General features: G+C 37.4%; 1 protein-coding gene across 2 annotated transcripts in view; it reads right to left on the reverse strand.

Moving 5' to 3' along the window:
* Positions 1–14: 14 nt before the first annotated feature.
* Positions 15–24,300, reverse strand: part of dlp (glypican dally-like) — a 477,280-nt gene continuing 452,994 nt past the window's right edge. For both annotated transcript variants that reach the window (XM_053771625.2, XM_053771626.2), the window contains exons 6-10: positions 16,647–16,777; positions 10,140–10,316; positions 9,519–9,622; positions 4,452–4,591; positions 15–3,886 (exon numbers count right to left, since the gene is read on the reverse strand). In XM_053771625.2, coding sequence (XP_053627600.1) covers positions 3,330–3,886; positions 4,452–4,591; positions 9,519–9,622; positions 10,140–10,316; positions 16,647–16,777 — 1,109 coding nt within the window. In that variant the 3' untranslated portion in view covers positions 15–3,329. The remainder of the gene's footprint in view (positions 3,887–4,451; positions 4,592–9,518; positions 9,623–10,139; positions 10,317–16,646; positions 16,778–24,300) is intronic.

A 24,300-nucleotide genomic window follows, 5' to 3' on the forward strand; every position in this document is an offset into this window, starting at 1 on the left:
GGAAAAAACCCACACAAGTTTTTACATTATGTATTATTTACAATAAAATAACAAAATATCTCTGTACAGACGTCCTCCCTACAGAGTGGAATTTCGTTCAGTGCCAGATGAATGACAGGTGACTATTAATGCACATACCATGACATAAAAATTGAATACATACATAAATAAATGCACTGTTTTCTCCAGTAAGTCAGGACTGGACTAATGTGGTTTCACTGCCATGTTAGTACATTAAATGTGTTGCCACGAAACAAATTCGAGCATAATGTAAGAGTATTATCTCTTAAGTCGTTTAGTAACACTTCCATAATAAGACTGATTTTCTACAACCTAAGCTGTTTCAAAGAGTTCTCTTGGTAAAATAGTACTTATCACTGTACATAAAAGGCCCCTCTGTTAACAGGAAAAAGCACCCAACTCATAGGGGTCATATAGAGCATGAGGAATGCAAAGCAAACTGGTTCCATTCAAAGGAAAGAACAGGTTCACTTCCATGGATGAGGAGCCCCTTGCTGGCATCAAAGGCATCTCCCTTTATGCCTTGATACTGGTAAGAGGCTCCTGTTCCAAGGAATCTGACCTGATTGCCCTTCCCCATTTTCCTGGGCACCTGTATGACTCCTGTGGATTTTGTGCTTCCCTTGATTATAATGTGCAGAAAATGCAAGGATTGCCAATAAGTTGTAATCTGATGTCCTTAGGATAAATCTCGAAACAAATTAAGACATGCTATTGTCATATCATGCACATTAGAATACTGTAGTGAAAATAATAAACTAAGAGTACTAGCATGAAGCTGAAACCACAAAAGTCAAATCATGCTATTGTTCAAAATATGGCAGTTCTGCATAAATTAGTTTCATTATGGAACTAAAATGTTATGCATCCCAGTAATTAAAACAAAAAATACTTGAATAATTTGATCTGACTATTACTTGCAGGGCTTGAACACATTCAACAAAAGTGGCTGATTATAACCACATTATTGTATCAAATAAAATATAAAGTACCCATATTTAATACATGCAGAAAATGCATGACAAGACAAAAATTATAATAGGTTATTTTCTAAATCCCAAGTCAATGTAGTTCTAGTTCTGTTCTAATTTGATGGAAATGTAACAAGCACCTGGGTCATCTTTACTGAATGCTCTCAAGGTAAAAACTAATGTTTATTGTATTTGCTGCTTTAGTCACAAAAAGCAACAAATTGTTATGCACTTTTAATACATCATTGAAGGATGCCCATCAGTAACAAATCAGTCCTAATAAAAATAAAACTATGAGAATAAAGTTCTTAAGATGCATTCTGTGCATAAAGACCCAAATGAAAACTTGTTTGCCATCTGGATATGGTGAGGAGGTAGAGATATCTAAGCTCTTGAGATCAGCATTTGTGTACTCTTAACAAAATGTTTCTGTAATGTAGACCTGAATATTTTTTGGTAAAGAACTAAACTAAATAGTCAGGATGCAATACATAATTACTAAAGTATATATAAAAAAATTTTAAGAGTACCCACTGGGCAATGAGAAAAACTATACTAGGAAAATGTAACTTGACTTTTTATATAATCCTTTGTTGTACACTTCTTATTGCTGTTCCTTGACGAAGTCTGATGAATATAACGGAATAACTTGTACGCTTACACCAGCAGTAGATCAACTAAACTATAGCCTGTATTGCTTACTGCTGATAACAGCTAAACACAAAGATAACTGCACATGCCACTGCACTTCTGTTAAATTATAGAACATCAAGAGCATAAGCATGTGATATCCACTTGATACAAAAAGTATAACACTGGAGTACAGCCTGTAACGTAGGCAATCATCACCAGCTGAACATCAAGAAAAAGTCTGTGGTGTAATCTACCTGCAGCAGAATACCTAGGGTAAGAGGTCAACTTGTTGGGCTACATTATGCATCCAAAACATGACAATTATAATGAGTACCATATACCAAAGACGATCACTTTCCCACAATGATAAAAGAAACACACACATGGACAAAACAGAACACATGACAAATGTAATGATTAAGATGATTCTATCAATACTTTCTTCACTCTCGAAAAAGGATACATATACAGCATAATTGTGATACATGACACATTCATACTAAGATGGTGTACATACATTTCTTCAGTAAAATACACAAAAGATAATTTGTAAAATAAAGAATAGCAAATAGATTTTATGCCTGGACGGCCAAGTTTTGATTAGAGAGACCAAGGTAACTTTTGATATCACCTATCACAGCAACAAAAATGAAAGAGTGCATGCATTGCTTGAGTATCAAATTTCTGTACTGAACTCATTATTAAATTTAAAAATTTAATGTTTTCTTCAGAATTAAGAATGAACATTGTATCCTTTACAGAAAGTTGTAAGCCAATTAAACCAAAACTACCATAAAATAGTAGCATTAGTAAAGCAAAATAAGTGATTAAATATGCTCTCAAGCTTCAATACAACTACTGTACATTAATAAATAAAAGTGAGTGAGTGAGTAATGCTACACAGGTCCAGTCTCATGGCACACAAGTTTTGCACCGTGGGTGTCCACATTTTCTCTTCCTCCTTGTGGCCTATGATGATGGCTTTCAGAAGCATACTTTTTTTTTCAGATTCTTAACTTGATATCTCCACTGAAATACAATAAATTGAGGAAACCTGCAGATTCATCAACAGCTGTATGACCCTTGTGGGTTTAGCACTTATGATTATAATAATCAACAGACTTACAGGGGATATTATCATAATCCTCCTACCTAATGACTACCCACATTTTTCCCTCAATTTCATGCCTCTTTTTAACTCTTAGACACTGCTTTTATAAAACAGTTATACGTCTCTCTAAATGGAGAAGCACTGATATTAACTGGTCCAAGTTCATTTACTGTACGCTTTAAACTATAATATTTTATAAAAATTTTCATGTTTATATCTTACAATCACTTGATTCACTTTTAGTGAATATCGTAAATATTTAACAATATACATACATTTTTTGTGAAGTATCAAAACTCGTGAGCCACTTCCTTGATGCTATACATACAGTATACTGTACTCTCTCTCAGCATGAAAAAATTACTTAATTTTACCTTCCACTCTGATTATGATTTAATCTTAATATTTTTGCTGCAATACCCTTCATAATCTGCCTTCATTATTGTTGAATATGGCATCAGAGCCACCAATAAAAGTGACCCTTGGCATTTATCACAAAGTGATGGTGCCTACAGTCTCTAGTAAAATCCAAGACACTCCTTGATTCAGATTCACTAGCTTCTGCCCAGGGACTGAGCTATACTTTGTGTGAATTAAGCTAGCGAGCCAAGGAACATGATGAAAGCTGGCAACATGTAAATAGTGATGGCACGATTGAGGGACATGGTTTTTTTGGCAGCAGCAGATGGTGGCTGGTCTGGTTCATGTTTGGGACCACTGTGTTCAGTCGGTTCACGGGGAATGCTTGGAGGTTCATAAGGTTCGTAGGGAAATTCTTGGTTGAAATTAGGAGCTTGAGCTTTTCCATAGTTACCAGACCCTTCTAAATCACCATCCATCCCATTCCAATTTCCACCAGAGCCTTCATATCTATAATCATAGTCAGTATGAGTATTCCCAGATCCAGCATGACTGCTTCCTTGACCTGGTTGATTGAACTGATACCTGTCTTCATCATCATCATATTCATGGTTATTGCTTTGCTTTTTAGAATGTGATTTGTCCTTGCTTTCACCATATGCGTCTTCATCATCAGGTGGATAATTACCATGGAGTGATCCATCACCACTGCCACTACCCTCATCACCCAAGGCTCCATCATCACTTACTGCCTCCTCATCTTGTTTTCCACCATTGGTCAGCCATGACTCTGCAGGAGGCAATACAATGATTTTTAAATTAAAAGCATGTATTAATGAATAAATAAAAAAATTTAATTATCTTTAACCCCATGTACTATGATAATTTTCTGCTCTTCATAGGTAATTGTGATATACTGTAGAATTATTATTACAATCTTTAGTGCTAGTTATAATTATTACAACCAAAACTAAATGCTAAGTTATGATATATCAAAGATAAAAAATCAAAACTAATTCTAGTCTTGTCAGCAGCACTGTACGACCCTTGGGGGTTTAGCGGTTAGTTTTGATTAATAATAATAATCTAGTCTTAACAATGTTGAAAGTTCAGTATCCTTTGGTATGGCCCTGGCATACCTAAGGATACTGTAAAAATAAAGTATTAAACATTTTCCCTACATTTAATGGATAGTTTTAATCATCAGGCGCTGTATAGTCCTTGTGGCTTAGCGCTTCTTTTTTTTATTATAATAATAATAATTTAATCATCAGCTGAACTAGCAGCACTATTTTATTGCATAATATAATCATATTCATACCAAAACAATAACTATTTAGAACGCAAGCATTTACCTTCATCTATCCAAGACACATCTCGACCCTTGTAAGCCTCTTGCAGTTTGCTGGTAATTACTTTCAGTCGCATAATTTGCTCATCCATAGCAGAACTGTGTTGTGGCTCGGTAGCATTCAAGGTACTCTTGCCCTCGTATCTGAAAACAGAGTTGGTTTGACATGCTGTTGTCAGAAATTATAACTGCACAGTCACCCCTCACAAATTCTCATGCTTCTGTATTTGAGAATTTTGATTATCCAATGCTATCAGATTCAACTACTCAAAAATTTTTTTGATTCGGTGGCATTCCCATACCAAAATATATTGGTCTTTCTTCTTTCAACAAGCTAGCCATATCCCACCGAGGCAGGGTGGCCCAAAAGGAAAAACTCAAGTTTCTCCTTTTAAATTTAGTAATATGTACAGGAGAAGGGGTTATTAGCCCCTTGCTCTCAGCAGTTTAGTAGTCTCTTATGACGCATGGCTTACTGAGGAATTCTGTTCCACTTCCCCATGGAGAAAAAAAAAAAAAAAATATATTGATATATTACAGAAATATAGTCTCTGCAACAGAAAATTAACCCAAATCTGAATTTTTTTTTTTTTTTTTTAAGACGCCATTTTCTACCAAAGCAGGAGCTGTATAGCCCTTGTGGCTTAGCGCTTCTTTTTTGATTATAATAATAATAATACCAAAGCAGGATGACCTCTATGAAAAATACAGACTAACATCACTTATTCAATAGCTGTCTTACCATAAGTGCAGAGACATTACAATTCACATGACCTTCCAAACTGCAACATCTCTAGAGTGCAGGCACTTCCTACCTCCAGGACTCAAGTTTGGCTACCTGGTCTCCTGAGTCCCTTCGTAACAAAAAAAAAAAAAAAAAAAAAAAAGGCACAATACCGTGACTGGAACGATACACAAATAACCAGCACATAGAAGAGAGGAGCTTATGACGACGTTTCGGCCCGACTTGGACCATTTACAAAATCACACTAATGAAAAGGAGAGGAGGGAGTATACATAGGCCAGGAGGTAGTGCCAGTCCAATGCCAAGAAAGAGGAGCACTTCAAGGGAGCTAGGGGCCCACAGAGGGGGGAAAAATAAATAATGAAGGAACAAATACCCAAGGCAGAAGAAGAAAAAGGAATCAAGTTAAGTCACAGGTTTTCTGAAGTTTGGAGCATTTTACAATGTAGTGGGAAAGGAAGGCATCTACAGAGATGAAGCCAGGACTAAGATTCATACAAGGAAAGTTATGTATAAGGGAGCTGTATAGCCCTTGTGGCTTAGCGCTTCTTTTTGATTATAATAATAATAATATGTATAAGGGAGGATTCAAACAGACGGCGACTGTTAAAGTTGGAAATAGGGAAGACAGTTTTAGCAGAAGACCAGTCAGTAGGATGACTGTGATCTCTGACGTGACAGAAAAGAGCATTGTTAGTGTTGGCAAACCTAACACTACTTTTGTGCTCCCTAAGTCTGTCAGTCTGTCTGCTCACACTCCAACATCATGTAAAGCCATAAAAACCATTTGTCTCCACTCCAATTTAATACACAAACCTTCTGTACCCTCTTCCTCCAATCTTTCCAAGCACAACCTCTACCCCTCTTTCTTCCACCCAAAATTTATACATCTTTATAAATGCCCAAATCACCACCACCTCAACCCTCAGACATATGCTTTTGCTAATGCCACAGTCTTCTAATTTCTGCACTCTGAATACTCTGCATATTATTCATCCCCATACACTGCTTTCAAACATGTTTGTACTGCCTCCAGCCGCCTCCTTGCTGCAATGTTGAAACCCATAAAAGTATTGGTACCATTATACTTTGGTACCCCCTCAAGGAAGGTTCCTTGATGTTGGTGAGGGGCTCTTGATTTAGGGAATTGGATCTGTGCTCCAGTTCCCCGAATTAAGCCTGAATGCCTTCCACATCCCCCCCCCAGGTGCTGTATAATCCTCGGGGTTTAGCGCTTCCCCCTTGATTATAATAATAATACAATACTGCATAACAGTAAATCTTTTATTTTTGGTATGAATAAAAAAGCATTGTGAATAAAAAATCAAAATAGAATTTATTTGTAAAGCCTAGAAACATAACTAATAAATAGAGGAAATGTTATTTTAGTGCCAGGAATGCCTGCATTGCTTATTCTGGACCTTATTTTCAAATTGGAATATTTTGAACTTTGTGTGAAATTGGTCAAATTACCAATCTCTGATCATTTTATTGGGTAGTTGAAACAGTTGACTGGGTGATTTCTTGTGCTCAGTTCTTAAAATAGAAGTAATACTAGTGAAATAGCTAAGAATTTGTTCACTGGAATGTAATTTGGCCTAAAATGGGAGTCAAATTGGGCAAAACCACCGATGCGTAAATATCGCTGACGCAGCAAAATTCACGAGAGCGTAATTTTGTAAATTTTTCCATCAAATTTAGTACTTTTTGTTTTATTGCCTTCAGAAAAAGTTTCTCTACCATTTCATAAGAAAGAAAATTTTTTTTTCAAAATTCTTGGACCCTGTGGACAAGTTTCAGGTTGGGGGTCTGGACTCTCCTTTTACTATACATCCTACGAAATTCCTCCTCAACCTTTGCAACTCCTCTTCAAAATCTCCCACCAGCAAGGAGCACCTGTGACAACTAACACTCAGATTCTTAATCTTTTAATCCCACACACATCTCATTATACCAAATTTCTCACCTACTACCTTTTTACATCTTCATTCCATCAATCATTCCTTGTGCACCTTCCTATAACCACACACTTCTGCTGTTCATTCTAAAACCATTTTTAAACCTACCCTATACCTCTTCAACTTCATCATTACCTATACTTTCTCTACTCTACCTTTTTTACTAACAGCTGCTTATATCTCCTCTCACTGTCTCCTCTTTTATCCACTGATGCCACTCTTCTTTTATTCTATTTGCTTTTTACTGATCTGACATATCAAGTCACTCCTAAAAAAATTTGCATATCCAAAAGTCTACCCATCAAATTTTTATACCACAATTCATAGTGTAGCACCATTGTCATTGACAACCCCAACATATCTCGAACTTATTTATCCCCTTTTATTTTTCTTAAAATATGTGTGATGTCACCGTGGTTGTTTAATATATTTATAGATGGGGTTGTAAGAGAAGTAAATGCGAGGATCTTGGCAAGAGGCGTGGAGTTAAAAGATAAAGAATCACACACAAAGTGGGAGTTGTCACAGCTGCTCTTTGCTGATGACACTGTGCTCTTGGGAGATTCTGAAGAGAAGTTGCAGAGATTGGTGGATGAATTTGGTAGGGTGTGCAAAAGAAGAAAATTAAAGGTGAATACAGGAAAGAGTAAGGTTATGAGGATAACAAAAAGATTAGGTGATGAAAGATTGGATATCAGATTGGAGGGAGAGAGTATGGAGGAGGTGAACGTATTCAGATATTTGGGAGTGGACGTGTCAGCGGATGGGTCTATGAAAGATGAAGTGAATCATAGAATTGATGAGGGAAAAAGAGTGAGTGGTGCACTTAAGAGTCTGTGGAGACAAAGAACTTTGTCCTTGGAGGCAAAGAGGGGAATGTATGAGAGCATAGTTTTACCAACGCTCTTATGTGGGTGATGAATGTTGCAGCGAGGAGAAGGCTGGAGGCAGTGGAGATGTCATGTCTGAAGGCAATGTGTGGTGTGAATATAATACAGAGAATTTGTAGTTTGGAAGTTAGGAGGAGGTGCGGGATTACCAAAACTGTTGTCCAGAGGGCTGAGGAAGGGTTGTTGAGGTGGTTCGGACATGTAGAGAGAATGGAGCGAAACAGAATGACTTCAAGAGTGTATCAGTCTGTAGTGGAAGGAAGGCGGGGTAGGGGTCGGCCTAGGAAAGGTTGGAGGGAGGGGGTAAAGGAGGTTTTGTGTGTGAGGGGCTTGGACTTCCAGCAGGCATGCATGAGCGTGTTTGATAGGAGTGAATGGAGACAAATGGTTTTTAATACTTGACGTGCTGTTGGAGTGTGAGCAAAGTAACATTTATGAAGGGATTCAGGGAAACCGGCAGGTCGGACTTGAGTCCTGGAGATGGGAAGTACAGTGCCTGCACTCTGAAGGAGGGGTGTTAATGTTGCAGTTTAAAAACTGTAGTGTAAAGCACCCTTCTGGCAAGACAGTGATGGAGTGAATGATGGTGAAAGTTTTTCTTTTTCGGGCCACCCTGCCTTGGTGGGAATCGGCCAGTATGATAATAAATAAATAAAATAAATGTATTACCTACTACCAAGCCATGAATAAAAGATAATGGGTCCCCCATTATCTTTAATTCATGGTACTCACAACTTGCATACTGTCCCCTATACAAAAGGCTTTCCCATTTTATCATTTGTCACCCACAACAAATGTTCTTTCACTTGGTTTAGAATACTCTAAATGTTTGTTTAACACCTCCCAAAATCAATCAATTTATATCTATCTCTAGCTCTGTCTCTATCTCTCTCTCTCTCTCTCTCTCTGACACAAGTACATAAACACTTACTATAACCCACTTCTCACATCCCACTTTTCCTCTAAAGCCACACAATTCTTGAATTTACATTTAAATCATCACCCCATTTACTCCTCATTGGAATTCTTCTACTGCTTGAGCTATGTTTTGCTTAATGCTAGGACATTCGGCTTCTTTTCTTTCATAACATTAACAATCAAATCTTTATCTGTACTCTATACCCGCACATTCAAACAATCAAACTTCTAAATTTCCTTCTTTGTCTTTTTAGTAACTAATACATCTTCTTCTTTTAACAAACTGGCCGTATCCCACCAAGGCAGGGTGGGCCAAAAAGAAAAAGAAAAGTTTCTCTTTTTAACTTTAGTAATGTATACAGAAGGGCATGTTAGTTGCCTCTTACAAAATGCATGGCTTACGGAGGAAGAATTCTGTTCCACTTCCCCATGGAGGTAAATAATACATATATTTAAATTTAAGCCACCTTTCTTTTGTCTTGTGGCACCAAGTTTGAAGAATGAGCATGAAGTACTTGGGGCACAAAGAGAAACAGAATGAAAAAGTAACATATACGCACTTGCCAAGCTTTATGCCTGTCCAGCAACTCAAGGCACCATTGCGATCAGCATCTCGGCACATCTTGGTCGGTAGTTCGCTCCAGAACTCACGTGCATTCTTGATCTGTTAAGTTATTGGCTTAGTGTAGCAAAAAGTAATTTGGGGGGAGGGGGCAAACTAAATAAGGCGAGCATGGACAGCAACAAAAAGATCTTTATAATGTAGTGCACCTACTGATACGTGTGAATATAGAGGAATTATTGGCAGGAAACTGTAAATATTGTAGCTAACTACAATGTGGTTATTTCAAGCATCAGCGAAAATACTTTTATCATAACGAGGAGGCTTGGATTTTTCTTTTGATTCTAAACACAGCCACAGGTCTGTTAATACGTTACACAGCTAATAGTAAACAAAAATTATATCACAATTACATATTTTCCTAAACTCATTTGGAAACAACCTCAATGTGCTTTCACTTTGTCAATTTCAAACATTTCCTTTGCTATAAAAATGAAAGGACGAAAAAAAAAAAAGCATTTAGTATACTAGTTTCTTTACACTGCAGCAACATATCTGTCTGATTATAAACTTTCTTGGAATTAAACTAAGAATAAAGCCCATATTGTTACTCACTCACCTTTGTTTTTATTTCATGGATATATTTACTGACAGAAATGTTCTCTAACTCCTTATCACGTTTCTTGTCTTGGCGATTGTCTGTACTAAAATCTAAAAATTCTTGTGTAAGTTCTCCTTTTGCTGGAGCCTGCCTCTTACTGCGCCCTAGACGGGGTGGTCCACAACCTTGAAACACCTGATAGGTTTCAAACATTTAGTAAGATCAACAATGTATATTACATATACTGTACATAAACAAAACATATTTAATGGAAAGGCTTCGTGAGAGAGATACAGAGAAAACACGTTAGATCTAGTGTTTCAATAATAGCAACTTATCTTATCCAGTTACTATTAATTTTGGCATCTGCCATTCAAAACATGACCTGGTATGATGATGATTATTTTGCTATTTGGCATGATGATGATTATTTTGCTAAACTTTTTGTATTTCATTACAAAAATAATTTAAATATCCCTAATATTATTGCATAAATTGAAATACTTGGAATTTTAATGTTTTATAAGTTTGGTAGCTTTGCACATTTCTAATTTAATAAAATTGTTCTGCACTAGGAAAATACAAAGTTAAGTTTCTTTGTATTATTTATGGCTAATAAAGAACTGGTATGTGCTTTAGGAAGCATTAACTGTCCCTACAAATCTGCTGTAGGTTATGTTCCTAGAGGTCCAGCAAAACTGGACTCATTTAGTGTGTCAGAGCTTATCTCCAGAATACAGTATAGCCTCTCATCGCTTAGCGACGTACTCGTTTACCAACAACTACGTACCTAAATAATGTATATTAGAGCTGATTTCCTCTACTCTGTTTATTACAATATACAGTACACTACTGTATAAACATTTAAAAATATACTAGAAATGTTATAAATGGTGCAAAGGTGACATTAAAACAACATCAAACATGTAAAGTAAAAGGACACAAGTGCAACTAATGTGACATTTTATTGTGGCAACGTTTCGCCACAATAAAATGTCACATTAGTTGCACTTGTGTCCTTTTACTTTACCTATTGTCGGTAATTCTACCAACTTTATTACAACATCAAACATGGCTGACACAAGCCAGGAGAGGCTGTATATCATTAGGCTATTTAATATCAAGTGTTACATTTATAAGAAAGAACTACTAGAATAAAAAAAGATATTTGGCTATTGGAAAGGCACTGAACATAATTTGAACAAATGTTTACTTAACTTTCAATTTAGAGGTTCTGCACAAAGCCTGAAAAAAAAAGGGCACTGCCAGAACACAAGCATAATAACTGAATAATTGAGCCGCGTAATTAACCCTTTCACTGTCGGTCCCATAATATTTCGGCTTGCAAGCCAGTGTTGGTCTTGTAATACTACGCCAAAATTCTAGTGGCTTCCAATCTTGCGGGAGAAAGCTGGTAGGCCTACATATGAGAGAATGGGTCTGAGTAGTCAGTATGCGCAGTAAAAAAAAATCCTGCAGCACACAGTGCATAATGAGAAAAAAAAAACTTCAACCATGTTTTTGGTTTATAACAGCGATTATGTGGTATATTTTCATATGGTATTTATGGTTGTATTCTCATTTTCTTGGTCTCATTTGATAGAATGGAAGATATATATTACAGAAATAGAGATGATTATGAATGGTTTATGGACTAAAAGTACCTTGAAATCGAGTTCAAACCAGCGGAAATGTATGTTCGATTTTTGCTGATATTCAGCAGTAAACAAATCATGTCATGCATCCAATACATGTCAACTGGTGGGTCTAATATGTTTCACAAATGCGTTGATATTATTTATACCATTTTTACAATAATACAGTAGTCTGATTAACAGTAAATCTATTTTTTGTGTGAATAAAAATTCAAAATGGAAAGCAAGCATAAGTGAGGGGCCTGGAGGTGTGACTAATGAAGAGAGAAAATGTTATTTTAGTGCTAGGAATGTCTGCATTGTTAACTCTTTCAGGGTTTCGGCCATACTAGTACGGCTTACGCACCAGGGTCCATGACGTACTAGTACTCATAAATTTTAGCGCCTTCAAATCTAGTGAGAGAAAGCTGGTAGGCCTACATATGAAAGAATGGGTCTATGTGGTCAGTGTGCGCAGTATAAAAAAAAATCCTGCAGCACAGAGTGAGTAATGAGAAAAAAAACTTTGACCGTGTTTTTGGATTAAAACAGCAACTTTGCACTATATTTTCGTATGGTATTTATTGTTGTATTCTAGTTTTCCTGGTCTCATTGTATAGAATGGAAGACACATTACAGAAATTGAGATGATTTTGACTGGTTTTACAATGAAAAGTACCTTGAAATTGAGCTCAAAGTAGCAGAAATGTTAGATTTTTACCAAAGTTCAAAAGTAAAAAAATCATGCTAAGCGTCCAATACACGTCAACTGGTGAGTCTAATATTCTTTCACAAGTGCGCCGATATTATTTATACCATTTCTACACTAATGCAGTAGTGTGCATAACAGTAAATCTTCTATTTTTTGTGAAAATAAAAATTCAAAGTGGAAAGTAAATGTAAGAGGGGCCTGGAGACATGACTAATGAACAGAGGAAATGTTATTTTAGTGCCAGGAATGTCTTTCTTGTTTATTCTCGACCCTATTTGGAAATTGGCATCTTTTGAAATTTGTGTGAAATTGGCAAAATTGCTAAATTCTGACCACTGTATTGGATAGTTGAAATCGGTAAATTGGTGGTTTCTTGTACTCATTCGATAGAAAAAATGGAGTTCTAGCGAAATAGTTATGATTTTTGTCGACTAGTACATTGGAATTGGCCGAAAATAGGGCTCAAAGTGGGCAAAATCGCCAATGCGTAAACATCATCAAGACTGCTAACTTCGCAAGAGCATAATTCCGTAAGTTTTCCATCAAATTTCATACTTTTGGTGACATTATGATCGGGAAAAGATTCTCTATCTTTTTATAAGAAAAAATATTTTTTTTTTTTTTTGAAATTTGGGGGACCCTGAGAACAAGTCTCTGAGAGGGCCTGTGGACCCTGAAAGGGCTAATTCTGGACTATTTTGAAACTGGCCTTCCTTGAACTGTGTATGAAATTGGCCAAATTACCAGTTTCAGATCACTTTAGTGGGTAGTTGAAACAGTTGACTGGACAATTTCTTGTGCTCAATCGATAAAATTAGAAGTAATACTAGCGAAATAGCTACGAGTTTGGTTGACTGGAACAAATGAATTGGCCAAAAATAGGGCTCAAAGTTGGTGAAATAGCCAATGTGTAAATAGCACTGAGACTGCTAAATTCGTGAGTGTAATTCCGTAAGTTTTTCATCAAATTTCGTACTTTTGGTTTCATTACCATAGGAAAAAGATTCTCTATTATTTCATAAGAATTTTTTTTTTTTTAAATTCTTTGACACTGAGAGCAAGTTTGTGAGCATGGGGTCTTGACAACAAAAGGGTTAAGGAAGCCCATAAATTTATAGGCAACAATATATGCAAGATAATCAGTATCAAGAAAAAAAAAATTCAATACATCAAAGATTTTAAGCAAGAGGAAAGTTCTGTAAAAAGAATACAGACTGTTTCATTGTGTCCAGAAATTGCTATCCCATATCTGCTTTGGTGAAACATGACCAATTGGTAATTAAAATAATATTCAGTTAATTATTTTTATATTAACCCTTTGACTGTCGCGGCCGTATATATACGTCTTACGAGGTACCGTGTTTGACGTATATATACTCATAAATTTTAGCGGCTTCAAATCAAGCAGGAGAAAGCTGATAGGCCCACATGTGAGAGAATGGGTCTGTGTGATCAGTGTGCACCATATAAAAAAAATCCTCGAGCACGCAGTGCATAATGAGAAAAAAAAAACTCCGACCGATTTTTTTAATTAAAATGCCGACTTTGTGGTCTATTTTCGTATAGTATTTATGGTTGTATTCTCGTTTTCTTGGTCTCATTTGATAGAATGGAAAACATATTATAGAAATAGAGGTGATTTTGATTGATTTTACTATAAAAAGAACCCAGAAATGGAGCTCAAAGTAGGGTAAATGTTTGATTTTTGCCAATGTTCAAAAGTAAACAAATGATGCCATTGTCCAATAAATGTCCAACTAGCCATTCTAATATACAGTCATGAATGGATTGATGTTATTTATACAATTATTACAGTATTGCAGTAGTCTGCATAATAGTAAGTCTTCTATTTTTTGTTTGAATAAAAATTCAAAATAGAAAGCAAGAGTAATATCAGAGGGGCCTGGAGACATGACTGATGAGCAAAGAAAATGTTATTTTAGAGCCAGGAATATCTGCATTGTTCATTCTGGACCTTATTTTGAAATTGTCATTTTTTAGTTTTCGTGAAATTGGCCAAATTGCAAATTTCTGACCACATTATTAGGTAGTTGAAATCGGTAAATGGGCAGTTTCTTGTACTCAATCAATAGAAAAAATGGAGTTCTAAAGAAATAGCTATGAGTTTGGGCAACTGGAACAATGGAATTAGCCGAAAATAGGGCTCATAGTGGGCGAAATCGCCGATTTGTAAACAGCACCGAGGTCGCTAACTTCGCGAGAGCATAATTCCATCAGTTTTCCATCAAATTTCGTTTTTTTGGTGTCATTACAATCGGGAAAAGATTCTCTATCATTTCATAAGAAAAAATAATTTTTTTTTTTTTAATTTTGCGACACCAGGAGACACCTCAGGACTGGGGGTTGCGACAGTCAAAGGGTTAAATAAACTTGCCTTTCCTTCAGATTTTGCAAGATTTATAATAATAGTAAAAATTAAAGTTCTTAACCCTTTCACTGTCAGTATCGTATTAGTATGGCTTACGAGCCAGTGTTGGTGTTGTATAAATACACCAAAATTCTACCGGCTTCAAATCTAGCAGAGAAAGTTGGTAGACCTACATGTGAGAGAATGGGTCTGCATGGCCAGTGTGCACGAGAAAAAAACTCCGACCGTGTTTTTGGTGTAAGATGCCGACTTTGAGGTGTATTTTCATATAGTATTTATGGTTGTATTCTCCTTTTCTTGGATTCACTTGATGGAATGGAAGATATATTACAGAAATAGAATGAAAGATATATTACAGAAAAAACACCTTGAAATTGAGCTCAAAGTAGTGGAAATGTTCAATTTCTGCCAATGTTCAAGATAAACAAATGACATCACCATCCAATACATGTCCAACTAGCCAGTCTAATATGCAGTCACGAATAGGTTGACATTTATACAATTATTACAATAATGCAGTAGTCTGCATAACAGTAAATCTTCTATTTTTTGTGTGAATAAAAATTCAAAATGGAAAGGAGGAGTAATATAAGAGGGGCCTGGAGATGTGACTAATGAACAGAGAAAATATTATTTTAGTGCCAGGAATGTCTGCATTGTTTATTCTTTTGAAATTTGTGTGAAATTGGCCAAATTGCCAATTTCTGACCACTTTATTGGGTAGCTGAAATTAGTAAATGGGCGGTTTCTTGTACGCAATCGATAGGACAAATGGAGTTCTAGTGAAATAGCTATGAGTTTGGTTGACTGGAACAATAGAATTGGCAGAAAATAGGGCTCAAAATAGGCGAAATTGCCAATGTCTATATATCGCCAAGGCAGTTAACTTTGCGAGAGTATAATTCCGTAAATTTTCCATCAAATTTCGTACTTTTGGTGTCATTACCACTGGAAAAAGGTTCTCCATCATTTCATATTAATTTTTTTTTTTAAGTTCTTCGACACTGAGAGCAAGTTTGTGAGCAGGGGTCTCAACAGTGAAAGGGTTAAAAATAAAAGCAGCATCAGAAAACATCAGTGGCAAACATTTGGATAAAACTGTACATAAAACCACCTATTAAATAAGTGGGGGTTCCAAAGAAAAACAATATACTGTATACAGTACACTTTTTTTTTTTTTCATCAAACTGGCCATATCCCACCGAGGCAGGGTGACCTAAAAAAAAAAGCGAAAGTTTCTCTTTTTAACTTTAGTAAAGTATACAGGAGAAGGAGTTTCTAGCCCCTTGCTCTCAGCATGTTAGTCGCCTCTTACGACACGCATGGCTTACGGAGGAAGAATTCTGTTTCACTTCCCCATGGAGATAAGAGGAAAAAAACAAAAACAAGAACTAGGAAGAAGATAGAAGAAAACACACAGGGGTGTGTATATATATGCTTGTACATGCATGTGTAGTGTGACCTAAGTGTACGCAGAAGTAGCAAGACATACCTGAAATCTTGCATGTTTATGAGACAGAAAAAAGACATCAGTAATCCTACCAACATGTAAAACAATTACAGGCTTCCATTTTACACTCACTTGGCAGGACAGTAGTATCCCTGGGTGGCTGCTATCTACCAACTTACTACCTAGAGTACAATGATGATACAATATTTCAATTCAACAGCACAAAGAAGAGCTATAATTAAAACTTATATCTGTAATGTGCTGCAATTTCAAATTCTATCCAGATAATTACTGGACCCAGCCACCATCTAAAGATCACATTTTATAAGGCAAGTCTCACCTTGGTAGATATATCATTTCCTGCTTCTTGGAAGTTCATGATAGCATCAGACACCTTGTAGTTTACTGGCAGAACCACATTTTCTATGTTAAATGGATTTTCTAGCCTTTCTCCCACACTCACCATTGCATCTGCAAAAAATGTTTCCACAGATGAAAATAACAATAACTAATAATTTTTTTTTAAATACCGGCTGTCTTCCACTGAGGCAGGATAACCCAAAAAAAAGGGGAGGAAACACATTCCCCATTTTTCATTTAATCACTGTCTTGCCAGAAGTGCACTAACATCACAGTTCAAATGACCCTTCCAACCTGCAACACCCTCATCCCTTCCTTTGAGTGCAGGCACTGTATTTCCCACCTCCAGGACTTAAGTTTGGCTAACTGGTTTCCAGTGGCATTGTTAGGGGGGAGGGGGTCAACCTGGGTGACACCACAGAGCCTCTAAAGAAGGTGACACTAATGCCCAAAACAGTGCTACAGTAACATAAGAGAAAAATCCTTCATTTCTCTATAGCCTCTTATATGATTACAGAGTACAAATAGGCCTATATAGGGAAAATCACTGATTTTGATGATGTAATAGATGATTTTGCAGGATTGAAGGCAAGGAAATGTATGATCAGATTCACTGAGATGTTACCTGTATGTAAAGTAAAAGGACACAAGTGCAACTAATGTGACATTTATTGTGGCAACGTTTCGCTCTCCAGGAGCTTTATCAAGCTCCTGGAGAGCGAAACGTTGCCACAATAAATGTCACATTAGTTGCACTTGTGTCCTTTTACTTTACATATTGTCAGTAATTCTACCAACTTTATTACATGTTACCTGTACTCAAGGTCAAATTGGAACTAATGTTTTTCTTTATTTTTCATGTGTTTTTTTGTTTTCTTTTTTTTTTTTTTTTTTTTGCATTGTTGAAGATGAATAAATGTAGGATCTGTTGATTGTACTCAAAGTGGTATTTGAGTTTATGTGTCCTCAATATTACTATGATTATTTATTTTATCATTAATAAAGTTGAGAAGTATTCTCCTGTTCGTTTTGTAGCCCTTAAACGTTCTCATTGTTCAACATTAATCACTGGGCATGCAGTAGTGACGTAACTAGATTTTACTGCCCCCCCCATCCCCCACCCTTGGATTTCATGAGGGTGATACCAACCCTAGCAATGCCACTGCTGGTTTCCCTAAATCCATTCATAAATATTGCCTGTTCACACTCCAATAGCGTATCAAAGCATTAACCCTTTCAAACACACACACCTTTGATATACCTTTGAAGAGTCTCAAGAGTTTAACTACTCTCAGCCTGGCCATGGGCCAGGCTTGTCCGGTGCTTGCCTGATCAAACAAGCTGTTGCTGCTGGAGGCCCAGTACCCCACATATCCATCACAGCCTGGTTGATCTGGTACCTGGTGAAGACACTTGTCCAGTTTCCTCTTGAAGGCTTCTACACTTGTTCCAGCCATGTTTCTGATATCTTCTGGTAAGATGTTGAATAGTCTGGGACCCCGGATGTTGATACAGTGTTCCCTTATTGTCTCCACCACACCCCTGCTCCTCACTGAGTTTATTTTACACTTCCTCCCATATCTCTCACTCCAGTATGTTGTTATAAGAACATAAGAAAGGAGGAACACTGCAGCAGGCCTGTTGGCCCATACTAGGCAGGTCCTTTACAATTTATCCCACTAACAAAACATTTGACCAACCCAATTTTCAATGCTACCCAAGAAATAAGCTCTGATGTGCAAGTCCCACTCAAATCCAACCCCTCCCACTCATGTACTTATCCAACCTAAATTTGAAACTACCCAAAGTCCTAGCCTCAATAACCCAACTAGGTAGACTGTTCCACTCATCAACTACCCTATTTCCAAACCAATACTTTCCTGTGTCCTTTCTAAATCTAAACTTATCTAATTTAAATCCATTACTGCAGGTTCTCTCTTGGAGAGATATCCTCAAGACCTTATTAATATCCCCTTTATTAATACCTATCTTCCACTTATACACTTTGATCAGGTCTCCCCTCATTCTTCGTCTAACAAGTGAATGTAACTTAAGAGTCTTCAATCTTTCTTCATAAGGAAGATTTCTAATGCTATGTATTAATTTAGTCATTCTACGCTGAATGTTTTCTAACGAATTTATGTCCATTCTGTAATATGGAGACCAGAATTGAGCTGCATAATCTAGGTGAGGCCTTACTAATGATGTATAAAGCTGCAGTATGACCTCTGGACTTCTGTTGCTTACACTTCTTGATATAAATCCCAGTAATCTATTTGCCTTATTACGTACGCTTAGGCATTGCTGTCTTGGTTTAAGGTTGCTGCTCACCATAACCCCCAAGTCCTTTTCGTAATCTGTATGGCTAAGTTCTACATCATTTAACTTATAAGTGCTAGGGTTATGGACACTCCCGAGCTTCAGAACCTTGCATTTATCTACATTGAACTGCATCTGCCACTTTTCTGACCAAGAATATAGTTTGTTTAAATCCTCCTGAAGTTCCCTAACATCTACGTTTGAATCAATTATCCTACCTATCTTTGTGACAAAGGCGAATTTGCTCATATCACTAGTAATTCCCTCATCAAGGTCATTGATGTATATTATAAACAACAACGGGCCCAAGACTGATCCCTGTGGAACGCCACTTGTTACAGATCCCCACTCAGATTTAACCCCATTTATGGACACTCTCTGCTTCCTGTCTGTGAGCCATGACTTGATCCATGAGAGCACTTTTCCCCCAATGCCATGAGCTGCCACTTTCTTTAACAGTCTTTGGTGCGGAACTCTATCAAAAGCCTTACTAAAATCTAAGTAAATAATATCAAACTCTTTATCGTGGTCAACAGCCTCAAAAGCTTTACTGAAGAAAGTTAATAAATTAGTTAGACAAGATCGGCCTCTTGTGAATCCATGCTGAGTATCATTAATCAAGCTATGCTTATCGAGATGGCTTCTTATAATCTGAGCTATAATTGACTAGTAATTTGCCTACAGTTGAGGTCAGGCTTATTGGGCGGTAATTTGATGGTAACGACTTGTCCCCTGTTTTAAAAATAGGAATTACATTAGCCATCTTCCACATATCAGACACTACACCTGTTTGAAGAGATAAATTAAAAATATTAGTTAATGGTTCACAGAGTTCCATTTTTGCATTCCTTAAGAACCCTTGAAAAAACCTCATCAGGACCCGTTGACTTATTTTGCTTCAGTCTGTCTATCTGCTTCACAACCATTTCACTAGTGACTGTGATGTTACATAATTTATCTTCTTCTAGCCCACTATAAAAATTAATTACTGGAATATTGTTAGTGTCTTCCTGTGTAAAAACCGAGAGAAAATAATTATTTAAAATCGAGCACATTTCATTCTCTTTGTCAGTAAGATGCCCATAGTTATTTTTAAGGGGACCTATCTTATCTCTAACTTTTGTTCTATAGACCTGGAAAAAAACTTTTTGGGTTAGTTTTAGAATCCCTAGCAACTTTAATGTCACAGTCCCTTTTAGCTTTTCTTATCCCCTTTTTAATGTCCCTCTTAATGTCAATATACTGATTCATAAGATGACCCTAACCTCTTTTGATATGCCTATAAATTCCTTTCTTATGCCCTAGTAGATATTTGAGCCTATTATTCATCCATTTTGGGTCATTTCTATTTGATCTAATTTCTTTATATGGGATAAACGTTCTTTGAGCCTCATGTATAGTGTTCAGAAAACTGTCATATTGATAGCTCTCTTCGTTACCCCAGTCAACAGATAAGTGTTCTCTAAGCCCATCGTAATCTGCTAAGCGAAAATCCGGGACTGTTACTGAGTTATTGCTACTATCGTACTTCCATTCAATGCTAAATGTAATTGATTTGTGGTCGCTAGCACCCAGTTCCTCTGAAATTTCTAAATTATTAACAAGGGATTCATTGTTTGCCAGAACTAAGTCAAGCAGGTTATTTCCCCTTGTAGGTTCTGTCACAAACTGCTTCAAAAAACAATCCTGAACTACTTCTAAGAAGTCGTATGATTCTAAATTCCCAGTCAAGAAATTCCAATCAATATGACTAAAGTTAAAGTCTCCTAGAATTACTACATTATCGTGCCTTGTGGCCTTAACAATTTCCTCCCATAGTAGCCTCCCTTGGCCCCTATCTAAGTTTGGGGGACGGTATATCACTCCTAAAATCAGTTTTTCATGCCCCTCTGAAAATTCTATCCAAACAGACTCTGTATGTGTTACTTCAGACTTAATACCCGTTTTTATGCAACAGTTCAAGCGATCTCGGACATACAATGCCACCCCTCCCCCCTTCCCGATACTTCTATCTACTTGGAACAATTTAAAACCCTGAATGTGACATTCCGCAGGCATGTCCCGACTTTTTGAATTAAACCACGTCTCAGTTAAGGCAAATACATCAATGTTACCTGCACTAGCAACTAATCTCAACTCGTCCATCTTATTCCTAGCACTACGGCTATTAGCATAATAAACATTGAAACTCTCCTTTCTCTTTACCTTTCCTGCTCATTTCTGTTTTTCTACTAAACCTATTACTGTCCTTATCACCCAATGTCACTGGCTTTTCAATATCTACCTCATTCGGCTTATTACTAGTTCCCCTAGAACTCATAATATTACTACACTGGGACTTCACTGTTTTCCTGCCAAAACCCATACCACTAACTATTCCTAGTTTAAAGTCCTAACAGCTCCCTCCACTGCAGTTGCCAGTGCTCCCACCCCAGACCTAGATAAGTGAACCCCATCCCTGGCATACATGTCATTTCTGCCATAGAAGAGGTCCCAGTTGTCAATGAATGTTACCGCATTTTCCTTACAGTATTTGTCCAGCCAGCAATTGACACCAATTGCCCTGGACAACCATTCATTTCCAACTCCTCTCCTTGGCAAAATACCACATATGACAGGGTTCCCACCCTTCCTCCTAATTATTTCTATTGCTGACCTATACCTGCTAATCAGGTCTTCACTCCTACGTCTGCCAACATCGTTGCCTCCAGCACTGAGACAGATAATAGGATTGCTCCCATTACCTCTCATGATGTCATCCAGACGGCTAACAATATCCTCCATCCCAACCCCAGGAAAGCAAACCCTCTGTCTCCTACTCCTGTCCTTCAAGCAGAACACCCTATCCATATACCTAACTTGGCTATCCCCAACAACAACAATATTCTTACCTTCCTTGGTGTCGTTCGTCATGACGTTCCCAGTAGTCGACTCACATTCGTTGGGTAGCACAGAATGTATTAGATGTTTCCGCAACAGTTTCCACGGCAGACTCTTTCTTCTTCATCGTTTCTACCTTTCCATTCGTCTTCTTGATCGTCAACTTCGTTCCCTGCTGTCCAGCCACTGACCAGTTTCCTTTCTTGACCTGAGGACTCAAAACAGGAGGACTACTACGAATCTTCTTGTTTTCCTCGGACAGTCGCCGAATCTCCATCTTCGCCATCCTCAATTCTTCCTTAAGCTGTTGGTAAAGTTGCTCGATGGAGGGCATCTTGCTTGAAAATCCAGTCTTAACTGCAAGGGTAATCATCATACCCTTGCAGCCAAGGGAGTGTGCAGATTTGGCACCAGCCCCTCGAGTACTTTCCAGGTGTATATTATCAGGTATCTCTCTCGCCTCTGCTCAAATAAGTACGACCTGAAGACGTTCCCAGTAATTTAGGTGCTTTACTGGCTTAATGCGAGCTGTAAACTATCTCTGCTTTTGTTCCAGCTCTGATATTTCTCCTGCTTTGAATGAAGCCATCAGCACTGAGCAATATTCTAAATGAGGGAGCACTAGCGATTTGAAGAGTGTCTCCATTGATATTATTTCCCTTGTTTTGAAAGTTCTCAATACCCACCCTGTCATCTTCCTGGGTGTTGTGATCTTTACCTTGTTATATTCCTTAAAAGAAAGGTCAGTTGACATAATTATCCCCAGGTCTTTTACATGTTCCTTTCGTTCTATTTGGTGACCCTCTTGAGTTTTGTATATAGTATTCCTTTTGAGTTCTTCATTCTGTCCATACCTAAGCAGCTGGAACTTATCACCAGTGAATGTCATGTTGTTTTCAACTGCCCACTGGAAAACCTTTTTTTTTTTTTCAACAAGTCAGCCGTCTCCCACCGAGGCAGGGTGACCCAAAAAGAAAGAAAATCCCCAAAAAGAAAATACTTTCATCATCATTCAACAATTTCACCTCACTCACACATAATCACTGTTTTTGCAGAGGTGCTCAGAACACAACAGTTTAGAAGCATATACGTATAACGATACACAACATATCCCTCCAAACTGCTAATATCCCAAAACCCCTCCTTTAGAGTGCAGGCATTGTACTTCCCATTTCCAGGACTCAAGTCCGGCTATATAAAAATAACCGGTTTCCCTGAATCCCTTCACTAAATATTACCCTGCTCACACTCCAACAGATTGCCAGGTCCCTAATACCATTCGTCTCCATTCACTCCTATCGAACACACTCATGCACGCTTGCTGGAAGTCCAAGCCCCTCGCCCACAAAACCTCCCTTACCCCTTCCAACCTTTTTGAGGACGACCCCTACCCCGCCTTCCTTCTCCTACAGATTTAAATGCTCTCCATGTCATTCTACTTTGATCCATTCTCTCTAAATGACCAAACCACCTCAACAACCCCTCTTCAGCCCTCTGACTAATACTTTTATTAACTCCACACCTTCTCCTAATTTCCACACTCCGAATTTTCTGCACAATATTTACACCACACATTGACCTTAGACAGGACATCTCCACTGCCTCCAACCACCTCCTCGCTACTGCATTCACAACCCAAGCTTCACACCCATATAAGAGTGTTGGTACTACTATACTTTCATACATTCCCTTCTTTGCCTCCATAGATAACGTTTTTTGACTCCACATATACCTCAACGCACCACTCACCTTTTTTCCCTCATCAATTCTATGATTAACCTCATCCTTCATAAATCCATCCGCTGACACGTCAACTCCCAAGTATCTGAAAACATTCACTTCTTCCATACTCCTCCTCCCCAATTTGATATCCAATTTTTCTTTATCTAAATCATTTGATACCCTCATCACCTTACTCTTCTCTATGTTCACTTTCAACTTTCTACCTTTACACACACCCCCAAACTCATCCACTAACCTTTGCAATTTTTCTTTAGAATCTCCCATAAGCACAGTAACATCAGCAAAAAGTAACTGTGTCAATTCCCATTTTGTATTTGATTCCCCATAATTTAATCCCATCCCTCTCCCGAACACCCTAGCATTTACTTCCTTTACGACCCCATCTATAAATATATTAAACAACCATGGTGACATTACACATCCCTGTCTAAGACCTACTTTTACCAGGAAGTAGTCTCCCTCTCTTCTACACACCCTAACCTGAGCCTCACTATCCTCATAAAAACTCTTTACAGCATTTAGTAACTTACCACCTATTCCATATACTTGCAACATCTGCCACATTGCTCTTCTATCCACTCTATTATATGCCTTTTCTAAATCCATAAATGCAATAAAAACTTACCTACCTTTATCTAAATACTGTTCACATACATGCTTCAATGTAAACACTTGATCTACACATCACCTAC

Source organism: Cherax quadricarinatus, chromosome 5, assembly GCF_038502225.1.
Source record: "Cherax quadricarinatus isolate ZL_2023a chromosome 5, ASM3850222v1, whole genome shotgun sequence".
NCBI classification, from domain to species: domain Eukaryota; kingdom Metazoa; phylum Arthropoda; class Malacostraca; order Decapoda; family Parastacidae; genus Cherax; species Cherax quadricarinatus.